This window comes from Centruroides vittatus, unplaced genomic scaffold, assembly GCF_030686945.1.
Source record: "Centruroides vittatus isolate TY-2023 unplaced genomic scaffold, ASM3068694v2 scaffold_3315, whole genome shotgun sequence".
Lineage (NCBI taxonomy): Eukaryota > Metazoa > Arthropoda > Arachnida > Scorpiones > Buthidae > Centruroides > Centruroides vittatus.
Window position 1 is genome coordinate 50,059 of NW_027122703.1, and position 13,321 is coordinate 63,379.

The 13,321-nt window shown below is 31.8% G+C and overlaps 1 protein-coding gene across 1 annotated transcript in view; it reads right to left on the reverse strand.

The window, feature by feature from the left end:
- The window catches only part of LOC136988420 (PR domain zinc finger protein 15-like), a 51,544-nt gene that overhangs the window by 9,021 nt on the left and 29,202 nt on the right, over positions 1-13,321 (reverse strand). Inside the window, exons 11-14 of the mRNA XM_067286264.1 lie at positions 9,296-9,511; positions 6,571-6,740; positions 3,509-3,719; positions 1,928-2,104 (exon numbers count right to left, since the gene is read on the reverse strand). Of these exons, the coding sequence (XP_067142365.1) occupies positions 1,928-2,104; positions 3,509-3,719; positions 6,571-6,740; positions 9,296-9,511 (774 nt within the window). The remainder of the gene's footprint in view (positions 1-1,927; positions 2,105-3,508; positions 3,720-6,570; positions 6,741-9,295; positions 9,512-13,321) is intronic.

A 13,321-nucleotide genomic window follows, 5' to 3' on the forward strand; every position in this document is an offset into this window, starting at 1 on the left:
AAATGTAAGTTATATCTTGATTCCATAATTGATCACATCTAGTTTGTATTATATCACACAAATAACTTCTCAACTGTAGCTGTGAATGATTCAAAAAACAAAAGGATGGCCTAAATTATCAAAAATGTTTTTAATCGATAAGACCCAATTTCTCTTTCTTGAATTTATTTTCTTCAATAAATCACTAAGGGACATTTGCCAGTGAGTCAACACTATGCAAAAGCAAACTATTTTTGTTTTGAGATTCCTGCTTAAACTTAAAAATTTCCTCCAGTTCAGTTTCAATCTTAGTCAACTTCATCACTTTTGTTATGCAAATTAACAAGCCAATCAATTCTAACACATACCGTCGTTTTTTTCTGACTAAAAAACAGCGGATTTAAGCTTATACACCTGGTAAATATGAAAGTATTTCATTAGGAATCAGCTTACTTGATTTAGATTTAGCAGGAAAAAAAATCATCCAAATTTCACGATTTTCGACGTAGGTTCGCTAGAAGAACATCTCTTACTCTTAACATTAGGAAACTGAATCAGTGAATGAGGATGAGTATGGGATAAAGGACCAGGATTTTCCTCTATTCCACCAAGAATCAACAGAAATAATGGTAGAACTACAAAAAAAGCAATATTTTCCACAGTTTTTCACTTTCCAAAAGGTCACTAATAAATTTCACCAGCACTCTTGACTAACTACAGCACCTCTAAATCACCAAAATTAAGTGTTCAGTATTAAAAATGAAATAAATTAACATAAAATAGCCTAGTATCAAAAGTTTAGGTAAATATTTATTATATTTTACAAATATATTACACTATTATATTGATGTACAGATATTTCAGAAAAACTTGATTTATTTCAATAACTTATTTGTATTTAAGGCAAAAAAATAAAATTATGAAAACTTAATTTATCATTTAATCTATTTTGTTAATATTTGCAAAACAGTTCATAAATTAATTTTGTGAATAAATACAAAACATTTATCATATAATAATATAGTAGACATAAATACACTGTATGATGAAATTTATCATTAACTCTACTTTATAAATAAGGATATTTAAATTGAGACAAATAATACTTAAACTGAACATCAAACATCTAAACTAAGCATCTAAAATGGAGGAGAGTAAACCTAGAATCCAATTTGCAAAAAAATACTACAGAACTGTAGGGTGAAAACAAAAAATTCTCCATTTCTGTAGTATAAAAGGTTCAAAAATGTTTAACTTCTATACTGCCATACACAGAAACAGAAAGTCAAGATAACAGAAGTTAAGAAAAATTTCAACATAACATCACATATGATGTGATGTTGAAATTTTTACATCACATCATTGCATCTGTGATATTCCAACATCACATCATACTGGAATATCACAGATGCAACAAAACTAAAAACATTGACCACATTCAACAAAATACAAACATATTGCTACATAATAAAGTTTTTAGCTATTCACTGATATATAACATTTGAAAAAATGCACAAGAAAAAGAAAGTGAGAGTGAAACATTATATGATTAGTGAATAATTTGTCATCAACCATGCTGCCATCCAAAAGCTTGAAATTCGAATGACACCAATAGTAAAAGTTATTTTAATTTCTACTTCCCATTAAAAAAAATATTCTACATTTTAGCAAATTGGAACTGAATTTTTCTTCATTTCTGTTTGTTTTCCATTGCAATTTTTCTGTGAGTGGAAATTACATCTTCACCTAGATGTATGTCTTTTGATTAGCTTACAATTTAGAAATTTATTATTTATTTGAAACAATAAGCCATTATGTCCAGTCTAACATGTTTCAGACATATGAGAGTGATTCAAATCAAATTTTTACTTAAACTGATTATCAGTATGAAATCGTTTTTAAAGACAAAAGAAAAACTATAAACGTGATTACAAATTTTAATAATTACCTTCAGAAAAGTGCGTCCGCAAACTCCACAGGTTTTTGAATGTTCGAGGAGATGAAGATACTGATACTCCAGGCTAATAAAAGATTTTTGACAAATGGAACAAACGTATTTATAGCCTTTTCTATTATTATTATGAGTCTCTTCATGTCTATGTAAATTCTTCTTCTGAAAAAATTCCTAAAATTGAAAGAAACAATATAATTAAATTAAGATAATAGTAAAGAATAAAATATTAAAAATTTTTTATAAAAATACATATAGATACCATCATGGAAGTTTGACTATATTAGAAATATAGCCTATCAACATAGATATAACAAATATATGGTTGATTACCAAATAAGAAAGTTTGATAAGCAATGGAGTGATGGCAAGGAAAATCACAAAAAAGGACCAATAAAGGTAACAATATATAACAGAAGGCTGGGAAATAGAAACAGTAACAGGTAGCAACAATTTGTTTTAGAAGAATCCTAACTATGTTTCAGTTGCTAAGAAAATTCAGTGAAAAACACCAGACAGCTGATATAGTGATAGACATAGGGTGACAATCAGTGCTTTAAGGAGAAGCTTAAATAACACATATATTTGGTGAAGTAGGGTTTAATTATGATGGTCCTTGTGAACTGAAAGTGAAAGTACAAAGGAAAGTGACAAAGATTATACAACCTATGCAGGACATCGTGGACTTGTTTATGATAGAAAAAATTGAAATCTATAAATTGGCTGAGAAGGGAGAATGTGTCAACTCCAGAGATGTGAAGGACCTCTTGAATGCACAAGGGTGCATTATGAAATAGTGTAGTACATTCTTTAAGAAGATACACACTATAATAATTAATATTCTACAATATTTCATATGGTATATGTTTTTGTGAAATTGCTGGACTGCTGAGATAAGGTACACTAGTTATTGAAGTATTTAGAATTTTTGAAAATATCATTTAAATTACTAAAATTAACATATGACTGTTTATATTCTACTTAACATAAATTCAAATTTTTTAAAACTCTCTTTTGAAATTCACGATTCAAAAATTGAAACTCAAATGTTGGTTGAGATATTCAGATTCTACAGTTTAAACCATAAAAACCTGAAAAAGGATATTTAACACATCTAAAAACATTAGTATGTATTATGAATAGATTTTGCTGGACTTTATTAAGGTGTACTAGTTATTTTAAAGAGAGGTTAAGTGAACATAGGAAAAATGTATATAAGCATAAGATAAGCTTATGTTAAGTGCAAGAAGCATATGACAAGGAGATGAAGTAACATGGGATAAAGCAAAAGTAATTTACAAGGAGGATGTGTTTACAAATGTGAGAATGATGTTAAAATATGTATTTATTTGTTAAATATGGAAAATAATGTAGAAAATAAGAATGATGCAGATATGTTATTGGAAATTTGGAGCTGCTCTTAGCGAAGATAAAAATATGTTAATGCTGCTCTCAGTGTTTTTTGACTTTCTTTTTGTGATATTTGGTGTGAGATTCAAGCTATATGATGTTCAATATATGAAATAATAATATATTAAAATATAAAACAAAAATAATAATAATAAATTCTAAAATTACTTTTCCACATTTTCCACATTTAAATGGTTTCACTCCATCATGTATCATCTCATGTGTACACAAAGATCTCTTTGTTTTAAAGAGTTTATTACATGTTGGACAACGATAAGTTGGTTCTCTGTGTACAGCTTGATGCTGAGTTAACATATCTTTTCTATGAAATTTTTTCCCGCAGTCTTCACAAGAAAAATTCTTTTGACCATGAATAGTTCTGTAATAAAATATATAAAATAAATGTTTCAACATTCAATTAATAATAAATTATTATTTTGTAAAAAACCAATATTGCTTTCTGGCTTGATTACTAAACAATTAATACAAAACAAAAAAGTATTAATATTTTATTTTGATTTATTTTATGTAATATTAATAAATTATTTTATAAACATTTATAACTAAAGGAGACAAACTGCTTATATGAATTCAAGGATTAAACCAAAAATATTAATGTTTTTGGCTAATACTGGGTCTTCACACACCTTTAATGTGTGAAGGCTTCCACCTCTTTTACGGACCATCGGAGGTTGGAAAAAAACTGCCCTTGTATATGCTCTCCACCTCAAATTAGTAGTGATTTGCCCCTGTACATCATACTTTTCCATTAGCAACAGAGTCATGCTGGTCATCTATCTAACTCCTTTTGGGGGAAAATTTTTAAATTGAAATAACATGATTCCAGTTTGAACTGGAAGTCCATATATAGTTAATTGAGGCCTCCTGCCTCTAATCTTTCCATATTTAGTCTCAGCTTTCACCTGTCTAACTCTGTTCTTGAGATTAAGGAATGACAGATGGACATATGACAGTGGGAATTTGTAGGTCTACAATTTTTTAAAATTGAGACCTAATTATTTTAAGCTTTTTAGTTACAAAAAGCAATCTCAGACATATAATTTTTATCGCATATTCCTGCTTGAGTTTCTAAAATAAAAAAATATTTATTGATAATTATATATTAACTAGAAAATCCCCCATCAAACATGATGGAATACTTTTTATGAGAAAGGTAGAGATTGTAGAATTGAGAAGAGTAGGGATTTCAAGATATTCAAGAAGTGTTGTTAGTATTGTAAGGAACTGAGTCCAAGCGTTATTTTTATTTTATTATTATTTTTCATTTTATTATCTTTTGTTTGGGGCTTATGTTTATTTAGGACGAAGGTTCCCCACCACTCTCTTATTATTAACAAAAAAAGAAGATAAACCAACTCACACGGAAAAAATCTCGCGTACTGCGCTGCCCAGCAAAAGTAAACGGTCTGCAGGAAAAAAAAAATGGAGGGGGGAATCCCCACACTCACTAGCAAAGAACTTACTAAACCATCATAACATCCCAGAAAATTGTGCTAAATACTTTGTAAACGGTTTATAAGCTTTAGTCGGAAAATTAAAGCTGCCAGAAAGAAACTTAATGTTAGAAAACTAAGTATGTAAATAAGGGGAGTAACCCAGCTGAGTTGTGACGTCACCTCACAGCATAAAACCAGCACGTCAACCGAAGAAAGCGAGGTGAATTCCAGAGCGAGGTGATTCCTGGTCAAAGTCCAGATTGAGAATTAGGCGATCCAAGGTGTTAAAGAGGAATTCGATTGACGATTTGACGATAGCGAAAAGATTGAAAAAACAGGTTCCTAGTATAGTGAGGTGACGGATAGACGTTTAGTTTGTAAGAGATTCTGTTCATAGTTCCTAAGTATTTGATTTGTCGAATTTTCAAAGGGGAATTAATATTAAGTTAAGCTAAGTAGCTGAGTTTATTGTCGGGTTGACTTGTTGATTTTCGTTAATAAATTTTGTTTGAATTATAGACAATTGTACATAGTAAATTCTATTTACTAATTAAATATATTTGAAACTTTGACTTGATATTTGTCATTATTCTCACTAATTCTTTTCAGTGCACGCGTAAAAGCCCAGGCCTGGCAAACTAATCTCGAATCCGCGTAAAGTACCCGTTAGGTTAACGGAAGTTTTACCGGCCGCAGTTAGTGTCGGTTTCCTAAGATACTAAAAATAGTACTTTACAGTATAAACTACGGTACTTAATTTGTAGAAATATTATCTGTTGTAACAAACAACAACAAAACAAAACTTCACCTGGAGCAGACAAAAATAGCAGGAGTTATAGAAAATTCTTACACACTCAAACAGATTTAGGCCTTTATATTAAAATCTTTCTTTATAAAATTTCTTTATACACTAAATTCTGAGTAAACACTCTATTGTCTTTTAAAAGACTTCCTTTCTGTCTTTCTTTAGTAATAGACACCTTAATATTGTTTTGATGACCGATTCTGTTTCTGCAACCCTTGCCAAAGCCATTCTTACTCGACATTGCTCAAGTTGGACTTCGCGGCCTTCATGGACTCAGTTCTTATACTTTTAGATCTAGAATTTACCTTACCAATTTTACTCTTACACTTTCCCCTATGTATTTTTGTTTTAATTCCATATTGATAAAATACAGATGAATTGTATGTATATTAGTTAGATGAGTAATAACACTTTCTAAATAATAGGCTCATTAGATCGTTACTTCTGAATGGATAATAGAACGTCACGTGGTCACCATAGAAAGATTTTAAAAAAAATTTGTCATAGAAGTGACATGATATGGCTATCTTCTTTTAAAGTTTAAATTTAATGAAGTAAATTTAAAATATGCCATTTGCCAAAATATTTAAAAATGCAACTTAAGGGAAATCATCTTGTCAAGCATAAACTAAACGAGGTCACTGCAATGTAAATGCGATCACTGATCCAAAAATCAATAAAACGTTTATTCTATAGCTAATATTTCTGCAAAATAAGTAGCCCATACTTTCTGTCAGAACATAAAATGAATATAACCAAAATTTCATCTGTATTGGACAAAAATTGCAAGAGTTATAAGGAATTCACATATACACACACACAGATAATGGCTTTATATTAATATTTGATTATCATGTGATAATATGTTTTAAACTTCACCATAAAGTGTGTAATAATTATTATTAATTTTAAATACAACTTATAACTAGATTAGATATTAAATAATAGCAAGATAAATAAATTCTTACTTGTGGATTTTTAAACTACTGTTACAAGAAAAACTTGAGCCACAAATATCACAAATTAATGGCTTTAAGTTTGAGCTCTTTAAATTAGATGAAGTAACAATGTCTGGTTTCTTGCAAGAATGTTTTAAAAGGGAATCTTTCCAATGAAAAGTTTTTTCACAATCTGTGCACTAAAATTAAAATGAATTATAACAATTAATTTTTATAAACTCAATTTCTAAATTCCAATATTACATAAATACTTCTTGGCTCAATCTTAATGAAACAATGAAACACAAAGTTCTTTTATCTAATATGAATAATTTTGTAAACAACAACTTTACCAGAAACTAGAACTGTATAGAGTAGAGAATCACACTTAAATGCAAAATTTCCAGCAAAGAAACTCTTAACTTCAATGTTCTAATGTTTTCGGCCACTATTTCATCGGCCCTCGTCAAGAATTGTAAAATGGAAAAACCATTCTATAAATAGAATGCTGTTGCGTTCTAATTTTTAAATGTTTCAAATATGTTCGAATAAAGGCTGTGATGTATCTTTTATGACATATATTATGAGTCTAGATAGTATTTCCATGCATTTGGTACATGGATGGCATCAGTGTTGATGCAAGCTCTTGTCCACCCTGTACATCTCTATAGCTTCTAACGTTCTGATATTTTGCCGGTCGAAGACCCTGTATATTAGGGTAGCTTGGTCTCAACTGGGAGAAATCTCTGGATCATGTGCCAGAGCCTTATTAATGTTTCTTTTTTGTACGTCATATTTGTGATCTTTTAGTCTGGCTTGCAGAAATCTGTACATGGATCCTACATATGATAGTATTCTGTCAAACCTATTGTTATTATGCTATTTGTCCTGTTTTTATTTTGACAAACACACCTACATCCAAAATAGAGGAGTACCCATGAATAGCCCCATTTCAGGTGATCTATGTGAACTGGTCTTACAATTGGAGGAGTGGTCCTTAATAAACATCAAACATAATATCCTTATTTACACCTGATATGTTGATGATATTTTGATTGTATGGAGAAATAGACCAGATATTGGGGAAGTGTTAAAGGTGTTTAATAACAACAACTACGGATTAACACTAAAATTGGATCAAGAAAGCTACAATATCATTAATTTCTTAGACATCAAGATTCAAGTAGTGCATAATAAGTTCAACACCACAATTTACCACAAACCTACTTACATCCCCATATTCATACTGGCCAAGTCAGCTGACCCATGGTCATATAAGGCATCCTCATTCCACACACTGGTAGTGAGAGCCTACTCGCATTCTACAGAGATGTCAGATACTAGCAAGGAACTAGAGCATCTGAAACAAGTTGCATCCAACCATGGGTACAGCACCTCATTTATCAACAATTTAGCATCCAAACATCTGGCTTGGTCATCTAACACCAATAACAAAGTTAACAAAACAGAAGCTAATTGGGTGATCCTAAACTATGAACTGTCCCATCATCATGTATACAGGAGGATTGCAAATGATTTAAAGGTAATCGTAACATACAAAAGGAAACCCAACATTTTCCACTTCCTATCTAATGCAAAGGACAGCAAGAGCTCCTGGGATTTACTGCATCCCACTGTTGCAGTAAATCCCAGGAGCTCTTGATGATAGGTTTGACAGAATACTATCATATATAGGATCCATGTACAGATTGCTGCAAGCCAGACTAAAAGATCACAAATATGACGTACAAAAAAGAAACATTAATACAGCTCTGACACGTTATGCCAGCGATCCGGAGATTTCCCCGTTGGGACCAAGCTACCCTAATACACAGGGTCTTCGACCGGCAAAACATTAGAATGTTAGAAGCTATAGAGATCTACAGGGCAGACAAGACTGGAGCTTGCCTCAACACTGATGCCATCCATGTACCAAATGCATGGAAAACTATCTAGACTCATAATATACGTCATACAAGATATGCCACAGCCTTTATTCAAACGTATTTGAAATGTTTAAAAATTAGAATGCAACGGCATTCTATTTATAGAACAGTTTTTCCATTTTACAATTCCTGACGAAGGCTGATAAAATAGTGGCCGAAAACATTAGAACATTGAAGTTAAGTAAAGACCAACAACTGCCGAATTATCGGGCTAGCAAATGGCTATAGTAATATTAATAATTTAAGTTAATTTGGTACTAGAGTTAGGCATTAGGCGCCATCTCTTGCTAAATTTAATAATTAGAATTTTAATTAAATAATTTAAATAAATTTAGGCTTAACTGGAAGAAAAGAATCGGCCCGAAGCGGGATATTACTATAGCCCTTAATAATTAATATTAATATTACTATAGCCATTTGCTAGCCCGATAATTCGGCAGTTGTTGGTTTTTATATATAACGGGTTAGTTGTTGTTTATTTATTGAAGTTAAGTGTTTCTTTGCTGGAAATTTTGCACTTAGGTGTGATTCCCCACAATAATTTTGTAATTAAATAATGGAGAATAAACCAACTTTTCTTAAATTTAATAAAAGGTAGTGCCTAATGCCTACTTCTAGTCCTTTAGCATTTAGCATTTATTTACTAATTGTAGCAGTAATATAGCCCAATCTAATCTGGCAATCATTTGGCTTTAGTATAATTATTGGGCTTAAGACTTGTTTATATCAAATTACAATATTATTGCATAATTTAACGAACGTAATAAAAGCATGATTTATATAATTATTTAAAATAAAATGACAATTACCTTATAAACTGTTTTGCCATGATTGGATTTGTGCCGTTGTAAACTTTCATTATTAACAAAAATTTTATTACAAACATCACAGATTAAATCTTTACCCTGACAAACATGAAGTTTTAGGGAAAATCTTTGACGAAATCGTGCACCACATGTCTCACAAGCAAAAAGATGCGTATGCTCATATTGATGGTGTCTAAATTCAGCCACGTCTGTAAATATCTATAAAAAATATTTAAAAAATGTCCATTCATGTTAATTTTAAAGAAAATATTTAATGCATAATATCAACTGTTCAGAAAATATCGATTATGAAAGCAATATATAAAGCATAAATATAAAAATTTTATTGTTTAACTATTAATAATGTTTTAAAAATATCATGCAATAATGCTTGTTTCTCTTTAACAATTTTAAAATGTTTCAAATGAATAAACGTAGATATATTAGTTGATATATTTAATAAAAACACACATAACATTGTATGTGCATCTAGAAATTATTTTATGAATTCTATTTATAGTAGAATCTTCTTATTATAATTGTAACCGTAGTTAGTGAAAATTCTGGTTTTATTAAATCCGACATTAAAATGACACTCTTAAATAATTAAAAATGTTTATCTCAAAGATTTATAAGTTATAATTATCTTTAAATAGGTAGCCTGACAGTTCAATTAATGTTAACTCGCTTAAAATTAAAATTTTAAAAAGCAAGCAAATTTATAAATCAAAAATTAATGAAATTACTAAAACTAAAATAAATTTAAATTTGATTATCTTTTGTGCTAAACAACACTAAAAAAATTTCTATACTTATGTCGCAAAAGAAAAAAAGAGTTGCAATTTAAAAAATTGTAATTAAGGGTTCAAAAATGCAGGCACAATTAAATAAATACTAATAATAAATAATTATAAAAACTTAAACTAAATTAATATAAAATAAATTAAACCAAAAAATAATAAAATACTGTAATTAAAATTTTGGCCTTTACACCAAAACCGAAAATAAAATCAAAACTAATTAAAATCAAATCAATTGAAAATTTAAATGTTTTTAAAAACCATTTAAAAGTTGTTTTGAAATTTTCAAATTGTAAATCAAATTAATTTTTAAATTTACGTTATTTGTGTGTGGTGGTGACTGAACGTTTTGCTTTTAATATACAGTGGTGCCTCATATAACATACTTAATCTGTTTCAGCTGCACGTCCGTTAAGTGAAAAGTTCATTGTACGTAATGCATTTTTCCATAGAAATACATGTTAAAAAATCTACTTTGTTCCGCAGCATAAAACAACCATACAGTACCATTTAAAAAAATGAAAATGGAGCAGTCACCAATTATGCCGGGTAGTCATATGTTGTAAGGAGGAGGTGGAGGAACACTTTCTTCACACATTCATACACACACACAATTTCTGCACATTGCAGCTGGTCTCTTTTTATTGTTTTTTAATCAGAGTCAGATTCAGGAGAGGCTACCGGGGCTTGCAGGGTCAATTCCTCTTGTTCCATCCTTTGTTTTTTGGCAGCTGGCTGTAAGGAACTGAGTCCAAACGTTATTTTTATTTTATTATTATTTCTGTTTTATTATCTTTTGTTTGGGGTTTATGTTTATTTAGGATAAAGGTTCCCCACCACTCTCTTGTTAGTAATGAAAAATGAAGATAAAACAACTCACGGAGAAATAAGCGCCGTAGGAAAAATCTTGCGCACTTGCGCTGCCCGGCAGAAGTAACAGTCCGCAGAAAAAAAATGGAGGGGGGAGTCCCCACAATCACTAGTAGAGAAATACTTGATAAACCGTCTTAAACATCCCAGAAAATTATGATAAATATTTTGTAAATGGTTTATAAGCTTTGTCGGAAACTTAAAGCTGCCAGGAAAGAAAGTTAATGTTAGCAACTAAGTATGTAAATAAGGGGAGTAACCCAGCTCAAGTGTGACGTCACCTCACAGTATAAAACCCGTACGTTAACCGAAGAAGGAGAGGTGAATTCCAAATTGAGGCGACTGTGAGAGTGAGGTAGATTCGAAAGCGAAGTATTTTCTGATAGAAGTCCAGATTGATAATTGGACGATCCAAGGTGCTAAAGAGGAGTTCGATTGACAATTTGACGATATCAAAAGTATTGAGGAAATAGTTTTCTTCGTATAGTGAGGTGACGGATAGACGTTTAATTAGTAAGAGATTTTGTTCATAGTTTCTAAGTATTTGATTTGTCGAAATTCAAAGGGGAATTACTATTAAGTTAAGCTAAGTAGCTGAGTTTATTGTCGGGTTGACTTGTTGATTTTCGTTAATAAATTTGGTTTGGATTATTGATATTTGTACGTAGTACATTCTAGTTGCTAATTAAATATATTTGAACTTTTGATCTGACTTGATATTTATCGTTATTATTACTAATTTTTCGGTGCACGCTTAAAAGCCCAGGCCTGGCAAACTAATCTCGAATCCGCGTAAAGTACCCGTTAGGTTAACGGAAGTTTCACCGACCGTAATTATAGTCGGTTTCCTAAGATACTAAAATTAAGTACTTTACATGGCTTCTTGAAAAACATGTCCAAGGTGGTCTGTTTCTCTCTCTTCTTCAACACTTGTCGGAAATGATGGGCAAGGGTGTATTGTAGAGATCATTGATCCTGTTGGCCTCATCTGTGTTTGGATAGTGAGTGTTGGTAAACTCCTGAACCTCTCCCCATTTGACAAGGAAGTCCTTGATGGCAGCAGTTGAAATTGGTTGACTGGAAAGCTCCTCCTTGTCGTCAGATGAAGCTTCCCTTTGAGCTTCATCATGTTCCTAGGCAAGAAGTGCTTGGAGCTCTTCAGTTGTCAGCTCTTCTTGGTGTTCTTCAATAAGCTCCTCCACATCCTCTACCTCCACCTCCAATTCCAACTCTTGGGTCGTCGAGATAATCTCCTGCACCACTTCTGCATCCTCAGCTGGTTCTTCCTGGGTCCATTCAGGAATAAGCCTCTTCCAGGCTGGATTGAAGGTCTTCTGCGTGATTTCTCCCCAGGCCTTCTGGATGAGTCTGTTTGCCACAAGAACATCAAACGTCTCTTTCCAGAACTTTCGGACAGTCATGTCTCCACAAAGCTGACATTCTTCAAACACCTTCATGAAGAGAGCTCTGGTGTACAGTTTTTTGAAGTTGGCAATGACTTGCTGATCTATTGGCTGAAGGATGGCAGTGGTGTTTACTGGCAGATACTGCACCTTGATGAAAGGATAGCTCGTCCTTGTTCTTCCAGGATCTCCTCCAGGTATTTTGGGTGACCAAGAGCTTTGTCCAGTATCAGCAGGGCTTTGAGTGGCAGCTCTTTCAAAGGCTCCCAAAATGCCTATTTCAAAGAAGCTATTCTGGGATGCCAAGAAGAGGAAAACATCTAAAAATAGCAGGTTGTCATTGGCAACGGCAAAAGAGTAGAAACATCATTCGCACTTGTTCACAGAAAGTCCGTTGTTCGCTTCATGTAACTGCCGAACGGAAAGTTTGTTGTTTGCAGTCAGTTCGTTGCTCGAGTCACGTAACGGCCAAACAGAAAGTCCGTTGTTCGCAACGTCTATTATTCGAGGCGTACGTTATACAAGGCATCACTGTATATATATTATTAAAAAATAATATAAATACTAAAACTAAATCTGTATATGTGGTGGATTTTGTATATAACCAAACGTTATTATCCAAAAATCAAACTTAAAGAACAGTTGCTACGGAACAAACGAATAGCCATCTCTTCAACTCCAAGTCGGAGTCAAAAGTGAAATCTTTTCTTGTCTCCTATCCCTATGCAAAGATCTTCCTTTCCCTTTGTTAATTAACCCTTTCCATAAATTCATGCCAAGTCCATAGAAGAAGTTAATGTATGATCCTTTTGAGGAACAAATTCTAGACCACACAGGCAACCCTGTATGATCTACTCACATGCTTCTTTGTAAAGTGTTGGTTTCGGTTTTGATGGGGACAGAACATTTTGCTTTTAATATACTGTATATACAGATTATAGTAATTCGTCTAGCAT